Below are 18,702 nucleotides of genomic sequence, written 5' to 3'. Positions count from 1 at the left end.
CGTGTCCCTTCTGCTCATCTGCCGAGTGCTACATCTTACTGGTTTACTGGTTAGTTATAGTTTATTGCAAATTCCCAAAAGCTAGAGACCCATCTTTTCATGGCAAGTCTCTAGTCCCAGGCAGATCCTCAATAAAGCAGAGGCTACCCTGTGGGCCCTCTTTTCAAGGAGGGCACCGTGACTGCTGACTTGGAAGTGAATCCGCACAGCGGAGAGAGGGAAGGCTGAGGAAGACCCATGGCCTCAGGACAGGAGCTCTGGATGAGTCCCGCTAGCTTGGGCATGGTTGAAAGCTACTCACTGCTGCAGAACTACCCTTCCCAAATCTTAAAACCACCTCCACCAATTAGTTTGCCAGGGATGTAATCAGGGTAGGCCTGGCAGTACACCTTGTCTCTACAGTCTGCCATGCTTTGTGTGACTTCGGTCCTGGAACTCTGACTAGGGGAAATAAGGGAGTGAACAAAGGACAAAGACACAGACATGGTAAAGTTGGGAGGGGACCGCCCCACCCGGCAGCTGCGTGTTTATTAGGCACAGCACAGAGAGAGGTTATGCAATCTCTAATGGAGGCCTCTGTAGGTGAGCAGTCTTGGGTTATAAGCATCTTTGCACACGCTGGCCAACCAAACATAGTCACTCACACTGGCACTCAGAGGAATGCTCTACTTGAGTGGGACTGAGGCTTTGGAGTTCTTGACCCGCAGTGTCTATGTCAGCAATACACATTCTGTCAGGACGTGCCTCCCTCTGCAGAGTGTGCTAGCTCAGGATGCTGTGTGGGTGGGTAGAACAGGCTGGGGTGGGAACATACTGGGGCAAAGATGATGTTGCCTCTGCTTTAGAAGAAGGTGAGCTGGAGACTCAGAGGAGTAAGGCACATGTAATGGATAGGGACAAGGCCTTATCTACAATGGGCTAATTGGAGGACAGGGAGGCTATGAACAGGACAGCAGGACCTGGCTTTGGCAGTTGAGTAGCTGTGGATCAGGGGTAGGAACAAGGATGCAGGAACTCGCTATGCCATGTTGAGGGTCAAGGGTACTGTGGGAAGGTTGAGGTGAATGACCATCTCTGCATGGTGGGCTTAATTGGCTGTAATTCTTTGGTAGAAGGATGGCACCCGTCGCAGCCCCACCCCCTCATTTTTGTTTTTTATTCTTTTCTTTTCTTTTTTTGAGACAGGCTTTCTCTATGTAACAACCCTGGCTGTTCTGGAACTTGCTTTGGAGACTAGGCTGGCCTTGAACTCGCAGAGATCCGCCTGCCTCTGCCTCCAGAGTGCTGGGGTTAAAGGCATGTAGTGCTACCACCACTTCCCTCACTTTCTGACACTGGCTCCCCATGGTCATTGGGGGGTCTGAGTGTGCTCCAGAGTGTCACAGAGTGAAGTTACCCCTCATGTCAAGTGCCTCTGGGGGGAACACACCCTCTGCAGCCACCGTGAAGCTACCATGCAACTAATGCCTAGCATTTCCTGAGCAGGAAGGTGTGCCCACCGCTCACCAGACTCTCCTCCCAGACTGGATGGAGGCCTTCATCTGGGCCCCCTTCACCTGTGGGAGCTTCTCCTGATGCAGGCATGGCCCTCCGGCCCTTTCTGGAATTTAAGGAGCTGTTGTATCTTTAGCACACAGGCAGTCTCCCTCTTTGAGATAATCCAGTTGTATCTCTGTAGACAAAAGTGAGCAGATGTAGAGGGAGGCCCCTCCCCCATGTAGAAATGTTGCCTCTTCCCACATCTTTCTTACAACAGATGTGTTTAGAGTTCAGAGGCTGGCTTCTAGTCAAAGTGTCCACTTTGGAGTGCTAGAAGCAACTGCATAAGGACCAGCTGGCAAATGGGTAGACCTGGATTCCAAAACTCACACATAGAGGGGCTGCCCTAGCTTTAGTTGGTTCCTGTGTCCTGAGCAGGAGCAGCCCTGCTTTGCCCCAGGGCTGCCCGATAGCTTCACGTAGCCATGCCCGGGGGTTGCTGATAGGCTCTACCTAGCAGTATCTTCCTCCCTTTAAACCAGGCTCAGCCTTTAGTTTGGAAACAGGAAAAATGGAGTTGCAGGAGGAGGCTCAATGGGAAGGAACCAGCAAAAACAAGCCCAACCCAAAGGGAAACAGCCAGTACTGGCCCAGGCTGTCCCCAAGGTAGAAGTGGGGCTCAAACACCAGGTAGAGAGCTGAACTAAGTAGAAGGACAGTTGGAGACAGGGGTGAGGCACTTCTGGCACACATGTGGCTATTACTGGTCTGGAGAAGGCCCCAAAGGTCCAGTGAGCTAGTCCCTGTGCCTGTGAGGGCTTGTGGCTCCTGGGCCATGCTTTCATCACTGGCTGCTTGGGACCCTGAAGCTGCCTGAGCACATGCTAAATGACTGCCCACTCGCTGGCTCCTGGGCTTCATCTAAATTACAGGTGCCCCCCACTCTTCGTGCTCCCTGTGTGTCATTTAAGATGGCAAACCCTGTGCTGCAGGAGACTGCCATGGGGAGGGACCCCACATCAAGAGACCTCTGTAGCCCACACTGTCAATGGGAGTGGCACTTCCGGAACCACAATCCCCCCCAATGGCTCTGCCACTCACTTCACACCTGTTCTTCCAATGTCTTAACCTCGCTGGGCTGACAAGGAAAAGCAGGTGAGGCCAAGCCATGGACAGCACCAGCCCCATCTGGCCAGGTGCTTCTGTGCTTGCCTGACCTCAGAGCTAGGTTCTTGGAAGAATGGGGTCACTCTCCCAAAGGAGGAGTCATTTCCTACATTAGCCTGGGTTCCAGCACGGAGGTTCATGAGGACACCGTTAAGCAGATAATGGAGCCTCATGAACAGAACTACACCTTCTACCCCAATATGGTCCTGGATTGGGTATATGAACTTGCTATTTCTTACCAGAAAAAGGATTTGCCTAGCATGGAGGAAGGCATCTGAGCAGTGAAGAGGCCTGGCTTGACAGCTCTCTGTGTACACAGCCTCTTCTCCAGCCTCCCATGCCCTAGTTGACAGCTCTCTGTGTGCACAGCCTCTTCTCCAGCCTCCCATGCCCTAGTTGATAGCTCTCTGTGTGCACAGCCTCTTCTCCAGCCTCCCATGCCCTAGTTGATAGCTCTCTGTGTACACAGCCTCTTCTCCAGCCTCCCATGCCCTAGTTGATAGCTCTCTGTGTGCACAGCCTCTTCTCCAGCCTCCCATGCCCTAGTTGACAGCTCTCTGTGTGCACAGCCTCTTCTCCAGCCTCCCATGCCCTAGTTGCTCCCGCTCTGGGTAAAGGCAGAGGCCAGGACCGTGTCCTGGGGAAAGATGGAACTGGCTGACACAGGGCCATAGGTGCTCCCCACTTTGTCCTTGAGTGGCCACTGGGAGAGCTATTACAAAACAAACAGCAACCTGCACCAACACTGGCAGCTATGGCTAGGGGATTCTTTGCATTTCTTCAGCTCTCCTGCCACTAAAGGCTGCACCTGCATGCTCGTCCAGCACAGCCAACCCTGCACACAGGAGAGGCTGTGCTCTTGAGCTATACTTATTTGGCACTGTGGTCATTTCTTTTCTTTTCAAGCTGCAGTTAGCGCAGAAAGCAGGTCATCTTTGACGAAATAAACCAGGAAGGCCCCACGACCATAGCAAACCCGTAAGACAAGGCAAGTCTGTGACCCTCTGGAGCACACAGGAATGTTTTAACTCACAATTCCAATCTGATCAGAGGGGATTGCAAGAAACACAGAGACATGTTTAAAAAGTAAATGACAATGGGGCATAATCTAAGCTTGGCATATATATAAAACTGTATTTAGCTGCTATAATCAAAATGTGAGCGATCAGAACGGATGATTACCATGTGGCTAAAGAAAAAAGTTCAGTATCCAGGGTTTTAAAATGTGCAGTTAGACAGAGTTCCTGATAACGTACAGGGAAGGAACACATTCTGCACCAGCAATGTCGGGGACAGAAAGGGAAGCAGTGTTTAACAGGAAGAATGAAGTCACCTAGTAAACACAGCACTCTTCAAGCAGAAAAGCGGGCTAACTGGGGGCCACAGAAACATCTCCGTGTGAACCCAGGAGCTCTCACGGGGCACTCACACAGCACAGGATGGGGCACGGGCAGGGCAGGTAGGTTAAAGACCGTGAAATGCCCATTCAAACGGCAGGGAATCGCCTGTCACCTTCTTGGCTCCGTGGATAGACAATAACAATCAGCTATGATCCTTCTTCTCAACGCAAAGAGAATGTTGGAGACAGTGTCTCAGCTGGGACAGACATGGCCAGCACTGTACCAGGCCTGGAGGGGTGAGTAAATACTTCCTTAGGTCTAAGGGTACGGATGCCTCTGTGAAGCGACTGATGGCAACCTTCCCTTGGAAAATGGATGCCCACCATGTGGTGGCCCTGGACTAATCCGAGGCATGGGCAGAGCTCATTGAACACTGGCTGAGCCCTGCTACCATGGCAGCCATCAGCCCTGCCATCTAGTACAGCTAAGGAGAAGTCCTCATAGGGGATGATTTTAGTGTCCCTGTTTCCAAGATGGAGGAGCATCACACATCACTGCGCTTGTCTGCAGAGAAAGGCAGTGCTGTGAAGGAGGGGACACTGCCCAGAGGCTGCTGCCCTCTGCAGAGAGGGACACAAGGCAAGTGTAGCAGGTGCTGCACCTGCCAACAGTCCCCACTGTCCCCAGCGGAGTGCTGGCTTGGGCACAGAAAGTCCTTCTCCTTGCAGGAAAGAGTGTCCGGCACAGCTCTGACTCTGCCAGCAGAGGAGGTGGCACACCTGTGGCAGCCCAGGCAGGGGCATAGGGCATGCAGAACCATCCTTGAAGCAGTACCCGGATGAGTTTACAGCTGAGTGTCAGAGTGGGGACGGCTGAGTAGGGGCCCTGCACTCTTTTGGCACCTGGAATGTTTTTTTTAGGAAGCCTGCTCCCACAGAAGGGACTCCAAATCTAATTCTCAGTGGGGGTTTGGCTCTGGGTGGTGGAAATGTGGTTTCCCTTTGTGCTGCTCATTGTAAGAGGCCACCTTAGCTTACAGCCGCCTCATGCTTCATGCCTGTGGAGATTCTAGAAGGTGAAATGCAGTTCAGGGAGAACAGTGGAGGCTGAAGTTTATTCAGCCCAGGGCCTGGAAATGTACTTGAGTCAAACCAGAATTTGAGTCCTAATCTGAGCCCCCGCTTCTCCAGTTCACTCTGAGTGCAGCAGGGCTTCTGAAGGCAGCAGGGAGGCTGGCTGCCAGATTGCCACACAGTATCAACAAGTTTCCTGTGGCCGAAGCCTTGCTAACATTAAGTCCTGAAAGCAGCTCCTCCCGCTAGATGCAGGCGAAACAGCTGCCGGGGAGGAGGATGGAAGACAGCGGTGCCACTGTGGTCTGTCTGACAGTGGACACGGAGCTGGGTGCCTGACTTCGCCCTAACTCAGAGCAAGGGTCATGGGGTCAGGTGGAAAGCTCTACCTGCACTTCTGGTGAACATAGGGCATGGAAAGAGGAAACCTCTTGTTAAAGGATGGGTTGTGCCAGTGCCAAAATGCATGCTGGGAAAAAAAAAGTTAGTTCAGCAGCAGGGTCTCCACTAGTCGGGTCCCTGTGTTCAGATGTCCAGGGGGCTGACGATGGTAAAGCCAGAGTCTTTGCTGCTGTCGTCATCAGGGCTGGAGCTGGGGTTGCTGGAGGAGGCTGAGGCTGGGCCCATCAAGGGGTCTGAGAAGACCAGTGGGGAGCAGGTCGCTCTGCTCCTCCCAGATGTGCTTCTGAGGGTGAGAAGAGGCTGGGACTGGCTTGAGAAGGCCCCCCTGGCACTGCGCCCCTCATCTTCTTTGTTAACCAGAATGAAGTCATCGGGGGTCCCTCCACCTGTGCAGCCCGGCATCTCTGAAGGGGCCTGTGAGGTAAAACCAGAGGGAAAGGATGGTGACAGCCGGCATGACAACCTGTACAAAGGCCAGCGAGCAAGGTGGCCATGAGGGGTTACCTCACCCTGTACCTCATTTAGGAAGAGCATAGTTGCTCTGGCAGACATGCTGCCGGTGAGAGCGCACTGCCTTGCTAGCCCTCTGAAAGCAAACACTTGCCATCCAGGAGAGGGAAGTCAAGCTACTGTTTGAAAAGCTGCAAGGAAATGCAGCGTCCATACTGTAGGAGGGTCAGGCCCAGGAGCCAGCTACCAGGCCATAGATGATACTCTGATACCAGCCTCCCGTGAGCCCCTTGTAATCTTATATTTCACATCAATGAGACAGGGTGAGGCGGCGGGTGCAGGCTCACAAAGCTGCTTTGGAATGTGAGATACCACGTCTGGAGTGTAATAAATAGTAAATCAAGAAAAATAAACAGGAAAATCAAGAAAGTAAAGTTCAGTGGAAAAACACATAGTCCACAATTATTTTCCCCTTTACAAAAAATTTTAAGTGGATTTTTATCATTTTAGCCGACAGACACTAATATCTATGGACACACGTAAAAGTCTGGGGTTAGCTGGGTGTTCTGGGTCATACTTTTAATCCGAGCACTAATGAGAAGTTCTTCCTCAAGAAGTTAGGGGAACGATTTTGGCAAAATGGGATCTCATCAGGAGGAATTCATTGCAGGCAGCGTTGAGACAGTTTACAGAGTCCTTCCAGTGCTAGAGGACTAGAGAGACAGCTGGAAGCCCATAGATTCCTCATGGCATCCCAGAGTGGCCGGAGGCTCAGGCTTACAGAGCAAGCACTGTGCAGCTCTCAGAGACATTAGTCTCGTTACCACTAGGAACAGCGTCCCCTCTAGCTCTAGAGAGCATGATGGTGCTTATGGTTCAGGCTGGATTATCTCTCAGCTCAACTTCATATCCAGTAGCCTGAAGAGCTTTGATAGGACTGGCCTTATTCGTAACTCCGGAGAACCTAGGTTAACTTCGTGAAAGCCATTCTCCTCAGTATTCATCAAAACTCCTGTACCTGCTTGGTGGCCCTAGGAACTTGGTGGCTCTGGTCCTGGCCACTGGAGCAGTAGTGGTCATCGGCGATGGTAATCTGTTCATTCTCCTCAGCCTCCAGTTGGCTCTGGTTGAAGCGCAGGGAACCTTTCAGAATATCTTTGATCTATTTCCAAAGGGGAAAGAAAATAACAAAAAGATAAATGAGTTTGTAGCTAAATGTAGCTAAGCATCACATACATTTGAAGCAGACTTGTCATTGACCCATTTTTCCTACAGTAATTCCTTACTTTGTAGTTCTAGTTACCGCTAGTCACTGAACTTCGAGAAAGAATAGGTCCTAAGTTTTAAGCTGTCTGCTTGTCTGAGCAGTATGCTGAAATCTCTCACCTTCTCTAGTAAGACAGCCTGCAGAAGCGCTAGGATGGGAATCAACCCTTCGTCCAGATCGCCCATTGCCATGTACTCTGCTGTCCGGCTCATCACAACTGTGCTGTATCACAGTACTTCACACAGTAGCCATGTGTTACAGCACAGTACACACCCGCCCTACTTCACACAGTAGTCACGTGTTACAGCACAGTACACACCCCACCCTACTTCACACAGTAGTCACGTGTTACAGCACAGTACACACCTGCCTACTTCACACAGTAGTCACGTGTTACAGCACAGTACACACCCCACCCTACTTCACACAGTAGTCACGTGTTACAGCACAGTACACACCTGTCCTACTTCACACAGTAGCCACATGTTACAGCACAGTACACACCCCACCCTACTTCACACAGTAGTCACGTGTTACAGCACAGTACACACCGCCCTACTTCACACAGTAGTCACGTGTTACAGCACAGTACACACCCCACCCTACTTCACACAGTAGTCACGTGTTACAGCACAGTACACACCTGCCTACTTCACACAGTAGTCACGTGTTACAGCACAGTACACACCCCACCCTACTTCACACAGTAGTCACGTGTTACAGCACAGTACACACCCGCCCTACTTCACACAGTAGCCACGTGTTACAGCACAGTACACACCCCACCCTACTTCACACAGTAGTCACGTGTTACAGCACAGTACACACCCGCCCTACTTCACACAGTAGTCACGTGTTACAGCACAGTACACACCCCACCCTACTTCACACAGTAGTCACGTGTTACAGCACAGTACACACCCCACCCTACTTCACACAGTAGTCACGTGTTACAGCACAGTACACACCCCACCCTACTTCACACAGTAGTCACGTGTTACAGCACAGTACACACCTGCCTACTTCACACAGTAGTCACGTGTTACAGCACAGTACACACCCGCCCTACTTCACACAGTAGCCCATTCCCCTTACCCTACTTCATCTTTTAGATCATCAAAGAGAGAATACACACAAGCCTTAGTAGACTGTGTTGTTATAGTCGCTCTATTCTTAGTTGCTGTTATTAATCCCTCACCGTGTCTAATAGTGAAACCTTAGTTTAGGTCAGTGTGTATAGGGAAAATATAGTATATTCATGATGCAGCCAAACCTGTGATGTTAGGCATGCATGGAAGGTCTTGAGATAAACCCCATGGACGGAGAACATTGTGGGATGATTGTTATCATTGTACTGTAAGAAATGAACCACTGGTAAAAATCCAACTATTTCAAATTTATGGACTTAGTAATGGCTGGTTAAAGTCTGATCATGTTAAGAAACAGGTACTGTTTCCCAGTCAGGTAGTGGTTCCACTCCCACTGCCTGTTCAGACAGCAGCATGCTCCTTTTCATCGATCCTGCATCCTGCTGAGACCTGCCAGGGTCAGGCAGAGGGCCACAGGGCCCACTTGAAAGTAGTGATTATGGTCTGTGCTTCCAGCAGCATCCATGGATTTGTAGACAATGATCAAACCTGGTGTTGTGGTAAGGTGCAAATGCAATGGGTCTTGTAGGAAGAGGAAGTAGGGGGCAGGTGATAGGGGAGCCAGTGAGATAGAGCCCTCAGGAGTAAGGAGCGTGAGAGGCGCAGACTCAGAAGGAACTCTACCTGGCTGATATCAGTGACAGAGGACAATGGCTCTTAAATGGTCCTATACATTGTAAGGTAATCCTCCCAGAGCAGGCACAGGGCTGAACTGTGGAACACACACGTAGTATCAGAGTAGCACACATACCTGTTTTAAACCTGCCAAGGAAACCAGAATTTGATCTTCTTTTTCCAAATTCTCTTGTAATACCACATCTTGAATATTAACTGAAAATAGAAAAATGACATTTTATAACAAATGCGCTGTGTACAACTTACATACTGCCACACAACTTTAGAGGTCACCCACTAAGGCTGCTCTGCACACTGTGCCCGACAAGCAGACCCTACCTGCAGGCTTACCCCTGCACTCCTGAGTGTGCTGGTAATGGCGGGTGGTGTTGCACTCCCATGAGACACTGGGAACCTCTCGCTGACGCTGACTTGGGGTTCGACCAGATCTGGAGCCCTTGTCCCATTTATAGGAAGACAAGTTCTTCCTTGAGCTTTCTTCACAACCTGACAGATCAATGGTACTTAACCTGCTTCCTTCTACAGATCAGGTCCTCCTACATGACTAAAATAAATAAATAGGTTGTCTCTGTTGACTTGTAAGGATAAATCATGCTGCCAATTCAGTGGAATATTAATAGTAAGAAGGAAATCTCATGGCACTGAGATCTCAGATGCCAATGCCTATGGAGCCATCTTGCTTCAACCCGTGTCTCTAAAGGAGAAGGTTTCTGTTCTCTAGGGACCATAGGACCATAGGTGTTTCCTTCAGTACTGACCTAAGGGATCAGCCAAACCAGTGCTGACCATCACTGATTCTCAGTACCCACTGATACATCACACTGCTATGTATTGTGGGGTAAGAAGACACAATTAAAACATTTTACACAAGGTACTGCTAGGCAAACCATGTCTGAGGCTCACTTTAAATAGGTTCCACAGTCTTTACACCTTTTAAGTTCTCTGATTACAATGGCCTTAGAAAGTATCCAACTTCTAATTCTTTTTATTTTTTTAAATTTCTTTTTTTTTAATTTTTATTGAGCTATACATTTTTTTCTGCTCCCCTTCCTTCCCCCCTCCTTCCCTTCAACCCTTTCCCATGGTTCCCATGCTCCCAATTTACTTAGGAGATCTTGGCTTTTTCTACTTCCCATATAGATTAGATTATGTATGTCCCTCTTAGGGTCCTCTGTGTTGTCTATATTCTCTTGGGTTGTGAATTGTAGGCTGGTTTTCTTTGCTTTATGTCTAAATCCACTTATGAGTGAGTACATATGATATTTGTCTTTCTGTGTCTGCTAACCTCTAATTCTTGAAACATTATATTCTTCCCTGCCCAAGGAATACATGTCTCATGTGTGCCTCTCTTGTGCCCCTTCTGGTATTTCCTCACACCACCAACCCTGCCTAGCCCACACTAAAAGTCCTTAGCCCCCACTCCTAGACAGGCAGTCCAGAGTCCATCACCAAGACTATCCTGCTCTCTATTTTATCCATCCCTGCTATCCATACTTGACCCCTTCTCTAGGCAGACACTAAGCTCATGTCACTAATTCCACTCATCCCTGCAACCTGTGGACTCACCCTCTCTAGGAGGAGTATCAGACCCTGTAACAGTGTTCCACACATCCTCATGACCTGCCCTAGTGACACATGCTTCATGCCTGCCTTAAGCTCTTTCTGGCACTGCATTTTCAGGTAGGAAGGCTTAACTCCTGCTGATAACCCCATCCACTCCTGCTCAGTACCCATATCCTGTCCCACCTTTAGGCAGGAAATCTAGATTCCTTTCACCAATGAACCCGTGCCATGCAAACTCCACCTTCCCTGCTGCCCATACTTGGCTTCTTCTCTATCAAGACAACAGAGTCACACTCCCAACTCCACCCATTCCCAAGACCTGAGTACTACCCCTCTCCAAAAAGGCTCACAAGTTGTGTACCTGAAACTTCATTAACCCCTCTATTTTGTCAGAGGACCAAACATGTGTTCTGTGTGTCTTCCTGTTGTAGAATATTAGTTAAAGATGTGTTACATTCATTTATGCTGTGGAACATTTGTTTAGTGATGCAAAGATGTGCTGCATTCTTTTATGTTGCATTTGTTTAACTCTGCGAAGCTGTCTTACTCTGCCTGTCTAAAACCTGCTAGGTCTAATAAAGAGCTGAACGGACAATAGCTAGACAGGAGAAAGGACAGGTGGGGCTGGCAGGCAGAGGAAATAAACATAGGAGAAATCTGGGAAGAAGGACTCAGTGAAAGAAGGAGGAGAGGAGGACTTGAGGAACCAGCCACCCAGTTATACAGCAAGCATGGAGTAAGAAGTAGAGAAATGAATATAGAAATAGAGAGAGATAAAAGCCCAGAGGCAAAAGGTAGTCAGGATAAGTTAAGAAAAGCTGGCCAAAACCAAGCCAAGCTAAGGCTGTAATAATAAGTCTCCATATGAAGTTATTTGTGAGTTTGGTGACAGGCCCTCCAAAGAATCAAAGAGTAAAAGAGTTAAAAACAAAAGAAAACAAAACAACCAACAACATCTTCCACCACCTCTTGGCCTCTCCTCTTCATGCAGGGATTCTAGATTTGAATTGTCAACCCCACCAGAAACCCATGCCTAAAGAGTTCTAAGCATTTCCCCCGGACTCCTGTGTGGCGGCGCAAATGAATGCAGACAGATTATATAGATATATACAGCTTTAATAAGGAAATAGACTTACAGGACCACAGGTTCCCGCGGAGAACAGGAAAAGCGGAGCAAAAGAAAAGGGCTGCTGGGCTCACGCCCGGCAGATTTATCCGTAAACATTAGCCCGAGGCGAACACGCCCCCAATGGGTGGGGCTATGTCCCTACACTCCTGAAGACTGGCTGTGAGAATCTTCTGGATTTATGGTCTTCTGAGCTTAGAAACATGTCTTGGCTCATGCTGAGACTGCACTCAAACATCAGCACTGTTTTGCCCAGAGAGTGAAACTAAAGCTCTAGAATGCTGGTCACCTGATAAAATGGGGCATTAGGAAACAGGTTCAAACACATACTCAACAAAATACAGATAAGATTTTCATACTAAGAAACAGTACTGATGACCTAACTGCAGATGCCTAGGTGCCATCTGAAATATACAATCATGAATAACCAAAAGAAGACTGTAACAAAAATGAGTATCCCTATAGTAATGTCCCCTGAGAAAAGCAACTTAGATGATTCAGAAGACAATGAATTTGGAATAGCAATAATAAACATGATGAAGAACTCAAAGACACTCTGAATTAATGCTAGAATGAAGACCACAAAAACACATTTAATGAAATAATGAAAACAATACAAGACATGAAAGTAGAATCTAATAAAGAAATAGAATCTCTGAAGACAAGTCAAAATGAAATAAAACTTGAAAAATTCAAAAATCAAAAATCAAACAAAAAAAATCTGAAGGAAGCCTCACCAACAGACTGGCTCAAGTGGGACAGAGAATATCTGGTCTCACTTGGTCTAAGAAAAATGTCAAGACAAAACCAAAACTAACAACAGCGACAAACAAACAGAAGAGAAAACACACAGGAGCTGTGGAACTTTATATAAAAACATGCCAAGCCCATGAATAACAGTTATGGCAGAGGGAGAAGAGACCCTGGTCAACAAGATCAACAGGAAGCTTCCCTAATCTAAGCAGAGATGTCTATCGAGCTCCAAGAAGCTTATAGAGAACTAAACACAGAGGCCAGAAAAGAAACTCCCTGTGTCACGTAATAGTTCAAACACTAATGCACAAAACAGAGAAAGGATACTGAAAACAGCAAGAGATTAAGATCAACTAACTAATATACAAAGGCAAGTCTATCAAAATCATAGCAGATTTTTCATCAGCGACATTGAAAATGAGAAGAGAATGGACTGAAGTTTTACAAATTATGAAAGACTACAGATTCCCATTAGAATATTACATGTAATAAAACTACCAGTCTTCCATAATATAAGCACAAAGGAAATTTTATATAATAAAAACAGATTTAATTTATGACTACTAATCTACCTCTATACAAGCTACTGGAAGGAATGTATATGTCTGAAAAGAAGGTTAAACATACAAGGAACAAGTAACCCTGGAAAGCTAAGTCAAGAGAGGTCTAGTTGGGGCTGCAGTGGTCCACCATAACAAGTAATGGAGACTTTAGAAACATATACAACATGCCAAGAAGTTAACAATGGGCATTTACTGAAATGGGACAAGCAGGTGACCTGCAGAGTTAGCTGCATTCAACTGGCAATTCTAAACCTCAGAATTCCCATCCACTCACTACCCAGGCTTGATCCTGTTTAGCTTCTGAGGTCATGCACATTAAGAGTGGTATGGCCATAAGTCCTTAAACTGCTTTTTAGCCTCTGATGAAACTCCATATTATACATCAAATATTTACTTAATTTCAGGAACAAATTAACTAAGATAACTTAACTCACTTTAAGAAATTCAGGGTAAGCCAGGCAATGGCACATGCCTTTGGCACATGCCTTTAATTTCAACACTCAGGAGGCAGAGAGGCAGGAGAATCTCAAAGTTCGAGGACAGTGTGGTCCACAGAGCAAGTTTCAGAACATTCAGGGCTACACAGTGAAACCTTGTCTTGAAACCAAACCAACCAAACAAACGAACACCCCCCCAACCCCAAAAACCACCCCCCAAAAAATTTCAGGGTAAAGACATTCAAATAAAGATGAAGCATCTCTTCAAGAGGCTGCTTTTTTGAGTGCAGAGTGGCTTGTACGGCAAGCAGCATGGCTGCGGCTAAGCAATACCCTCCAGCAAGCCTGCTCTCCAAGCTCCAGCTGCACGGGAAAACAGACAGGTCTTCACACAACTTAAAAAGGAAAGGAGAAATGGAAGGTGTGCAAATTTCCATTTTAATGTACACTTCCCTTCACGACAAAAGACAGAACACATTATAGCGTAAAGGTCGTTCATTCTGTGTCTACAGATAAAAGAGTAATTTACTCTTTGTATTTTATACTTAGATATTATATTACATTTTACACTGAAACCAAAGGGGAAATGCCATAATATATCTATTTCCCCCCCCCGTGGCAGTTACTCACTAAAACATCCATATAACAATGGAGAGATAGTTCAGCAGTGAGGAGCATTGGGTCTGCTCATCCAAAGGGTCAGTTTTCAGCACTCACACTCTGGCAATCACTACAGTTCCCAGGGATCTGACACCCTTTCCAGCTTCCTCGAGCCCTATACACACAAGGCCTACATACATACATGCGGCAAAACACCATATACACAAAATAGTAATTTAAAAAATAGACCTTTGATTCTGAGGGTAATGGAAATGGTATATGAACTACTCTAATTTCTTTCTTTCTTCTTTTTTTTTTCTTTTGATTTTTCGAGACAGGGTTTCTCTGTGTAGTTTTAGAGACTGTCCTGGAACGAGCTCTGTAGACTAGGCTGGCCTTGAACTCACAGATAGCCACCTGCCTCTGCCTCCTGAGTGCTGGGATTAAAGGTGTACGCCACCGCTGTCCAGTCACTACTCTGCAATGACAGAATAAAGGTATCTTCATTTCTAGGTTTTCAGTGGCAAGGGTGGGAAGCAGACACTGTTTGTCCTCATGCTCAGGGATAGCAGACACAGGACTGCTGGGAACAGCAGCTGGCGCAGTCACTTCGCACAGGCTAGCAGCAGGCTATGCTACTTGAGCAGTAGCTGCATAACTTGTGGACTCTTTGAACATCTAGACAAGAACCATTTTCCTGTTGCTCCAAATGGAGTCAGACTCAGTCACCCTGAAAACATATTTTTTGTTTCTGATCTCTCATCAAGGTTTTACCCCTCCCCCCACCTGCCCACACACATTTCTTCTCTACCTACTCCCAGAGCCCGCATCTCCACTGGCAAACAGGTCTCAGTAAATACTGGTGTGCGAGCAGTAGGGCTCGTTCTCATCTCCTTCCCAGACAAGGAACAAAAGCACACAGAATGACTGTTCTCATCTCCTTCCCAGACAAGGAACAAAAGCACACAGAATGACTGTTCTCACCTAGAATAGACAGACAGGAACAAAAGCACACAGAATGACTGTTCTCACCTAGAATAGACAGACAGGAACAAAAGCATACAGAATGACTGTTCTGACCTAGAATAGACAGGAACAAAAGCACACAGAATGACTGTTCTGACCTAGAATAGACAGGAACAAAAGCACACAGAATGACTGTTCTCACCTAGAATAGACAAGGAACAAAAGCACACAGAATGACTGTTCTGACCTAGAATAGACAGGAACAAAAGCACACAGAATGACTGTTCTCACCTAGAATAGACAGGAACAAAAGCACACAGAATGACTGTTCTCACCTAGAATAGACAAGGAACAAAAGCACACAGAATGACTGTTCTCACCTAGAATAGACAAGGAACAAAAGCACACAGAATGACTGTTCTCACCTAGAATAGACAGGAACAAAAGCACACAGAATGACTGTTCTGACCTAGAATAGACAGGAACAAAAGCACACAGAATGACTGTTCTCACCTAGAATAGACAAGGAACAAAAGCACACAGAATGACTGTTCTCACCTAGAATAGACAAGGAACAAAAGCACACAGAATGACTGTTCTGACCTAGAATAGACAGGAACAAAAGCACACAGAATGACTGTTCTGACCTAGAATAGACAGGAACAAAAGCACACAGAGTGACTGTTCTGACCTAGAATGAGGAGTGGCAGAGGGATGTGAAGAGAAACAACATTTTATGATGCCCTACTAAGGTAAATAAGGAACTGAGCTAGACTTTCTCCTTGTCAACTATGGCACAAGAAATCCTTTCAAAAGCAAGAATGTTAAACATTACATTTAATTCTGGTTTTCAGAAAATTGTACAGAATTTTTAACCAAGAATTCCCTTGAAAATTTGTCTTTGGAAAATAAAAGCGCATTGCACAGAAAATATAAGCACAAGTTCTATTTTGCACTCATCTTCCAGAACAGCTGCTGATCCTAAACGGAGCAATGGAGGGACATTACTTATTAAATCCTAGGGCACGACTACTAAATATGTATATGACACTAAGTCTTCAAGCAAAAAGACAACTCACTGTCATGATGGGTTTAGCAAAACCAAACGAATGAACACCCAGATAGATGTGTGTGCACATGCACTTGTACACGTCACTGGAGCACCTCCTTGTAGGCACAGGTCACTAGAGGGACTGTTCCTGGCTGGACCGCTACCCACTGTGACTGTGCCAGGGAGCGGTGACATGGCCTACTGCACTATCTTCTTCCAAAGGGAGCTATGGGATTGGAGGGGAAACATCAGAACACTGACACTAAGAACTCAGCATGAGTTTAATAAAGATGAAAGATTTGGATACGATCATTTCCCACAGACATCCACTGAAAATTGTGCTTATAAATGATCAGGAAGTAAGAGTCATAAAAGTTATTATAGAGGGAAATTGGTTTTTAACCCTGGCCTGCTCAGCTAATGCTAGCATAAATATTATGACTTGCAAAATCAGTAATTGTGTTCCACAAATAGTGCATATCTGAAGGAGCCACTGAACTGAGTGTCCCAGGCCCAGAGAGGACTGGGGCTTGACTCCAGCTTTTCTGAACCTTTTCTTCATCTTCTGTGAAATACAGAACAGATGTGGCATTTTCAGTAAACTTACATGTTTTAATATTCTTAAAAACATTTGATTTGTGTGTGGTTTGTGTGTGTGTTTACATGTACGTGTGCGTGTGCACGCATTCAATTGCCTGCAAAAGGCAGTAGAGGGTGTTGGATCCCCTGGATCTAGAAAAAAAGATGTCTGTGAGTCACCTGATAAGGGTGCTGGGAAACAAACTCTGGTCCTTTGCAAAAACAGATGAGTCATCTCATCAGTCCCAAACATCTTTAATGTTCTCAGATGCTATGAATTATAATACTCTTAGCAATACAGAAAGGCAGTTTCCTCTAGATCACTGCATATGCTCCTTCTATTTTAAGTATGACATACCTACATAAAGGCAACCTGTTATAGGATATGAGGGTCTACGTCCCAAACAATCTAGTGGGGGCATTTCAGTTTGGAGCATCTGCCCTGGAAATGGGAGTTCAGCAGAAAAGACGGCTTGTGTACACACTGAAAACACTCTACACATGGTCCTCAAGATCATACAAGTTTAGGCTGTCCGCTTACATGCACATATTTATGAAATTCAGCAATTTTTAAAATGCCCGAGCTCAGCCACAGAGGCTACTATTGTCAGTAGCTTTCCACTTAACTGTCAGGGTGGTGAGAAGGGGGAACGGCAACAGGAAGATGAACATGTCAGAAATAGCCCGAAATTGACAGCGAAGGTTTAGACCTAATAAAACACATATTTTTAATTCTGAATCTTTGTGTTTTATATTGAGTTAATAAAACAAGGACCCTGATAAGACAAGTCCTCCTTCAGTCCTGCGCTCCAGAGCAGGACGAGAAGCACCAGTCTGCCAGCCTTTTGAACATACATCAGTGTAGAATTTTTCTCCAAGAAGCTTTCCTTTATTCGCTCTGCTACCAGCTATAAAATAGCCTTGCCTAATACCTGACAATTTAAGTCACTTATTGCACACATGATGGGAATGTAGAGACTGATAAGGAATTCTCTCGAGATAAAAAGAAAATCAAGAAAGTAATGTCCATGACCAAAGAAAGCCAAGGTAGAACCGGTATAAGAGTGCTCTCAGAGGGCACACACAGCTACCTTGGCAGCCTACATCCCATGTAGAGCCAAGGCTCAGCAGGCCCCATGTCGGAAAGTGTCCAGGACTCAAGTAGTGATTAAGTTATTCTTGTTCACAACCTAATGTTAGGGCCAACGTATCAAATTCTGGGCATCTTTTGGTGGCATTTGATAAACCAGTATGTGTCAGGAGTATAATACTGGACCCAGTGTAGGGGAATGTGTTATGGCTGTGGAGTTGTGGAGACAGTCTGACTTATCAGGAAGCCAAGGCTATACTGAGAGCCACAGTAGAACAGCTAAGCTCTGGAGGAAAGGTGTCCTGACTATAGGGAAGCCAGGCTACCTGGACCTGGGATGTGGGGTGGGGAATGGTCTCCCCGCAGGATACAGCAATCCTGCTCTTCTCCTGCAGAGCTGCTACAGCTGAGTTCTCTGTTCCCTTAAGGGAATGTCCTAGCAGAGATATCCGCTTCTTCTCTGGCCCAAGATGTTACTTCTTTTGCTAGCACTCTGCTAAAGTGGAAGTCTCCACAGAAATGTAGCAATCTCATCCCCCAGCAAAAAAGTTGTCTTCTGCTCAGCCTTGCTCAGCCCCACTTAGGGAGCGTCTCAGCAATGTTATTCAGCTCGGTCTCCTAAGGGATGTCCCAGCAAGGTTCTTCTATTCTGCACCAGCGACTGAAGATCTTCACCCAAGACTCTTTTGAGAAAGAGATTTATTTGGGAAGGAGGAATCTAGGAGAGTGGCTGCCTCTGCCAGGGAAGGATAAATGGAGGCCTCTAACCGAACAGGCAGATAGACTCATATAGGGCTTCTTAGGGATGAGGTTTACCCGGGGCTGGGAGGGGAGGGACTGGTTACTTTTCCCTGCTCAGGGATTGGTTGGGCACAGGGGCAGAGATGGGTCCGATTTCATGGTCAAATTGTGTCTCTTTTACTGGTATTTTTCAGCCTTTTGACTCTGATCTTAGGAGCAGAGCACATTTCTGTCAGTGGCTCTGATTCTAGGGACAAAGTGTGTTTCAGAG

At 46.5% G+C, this 18,702-nt stretch overlaps 1 protein-coding gene across 1 annotated transcript in view; it reads right to left on the bottom strand.

Annotated features, from left to right (window-relative positions):
- Nucleotides 1-3,755: 3,755 nt before the first annotated feature.
- The window catches only part of Tbc1d5 (TBC1 domain family member 5), a 446,307-nt gene continuing 431,360 nt past the window's right edge, over nt 3,756-18,702 (bottom strand). Inside the window, exons 21-23 of the mRNA XM_057794493.1 lie at nt 9,078-9,157; nt 6,930-7,073; nt 3,756-5,875 (exon numbers count right to left, since the gene is read on the bottom strand). Of these exons, the coding sequence (XP_057650476.1) occupies nt 5,585-5,875; nt 6,930-7,073; nt 9,078-9,157 (515 nt within the window). The 3' untranslated portion in view covers nt 3,756-5,584. The remainder of the gene's footprint in view (nt 5,876-6,929; nt 7,074-9,077; nt 9,158-18,702) is intronic.

Source organism: Chionomys nivalis, chromosome 19, assembly GCF_950005125.1.
Source record: "Chionomys nivalis chromosome 19, mChiNiv1.1, whole genome shotgun sequence".
Taxonomy (NCBI): Eukaryota; Metazoa; Chordata; class Mammalia; order Rodentia; family Cricetidae; genus Chionomys; species Chionomys nivalis.
Note: the sequence above shows the minus strand (reverse complement) of the source record. Positions and strands in the feature narration are given on the sequence as shown.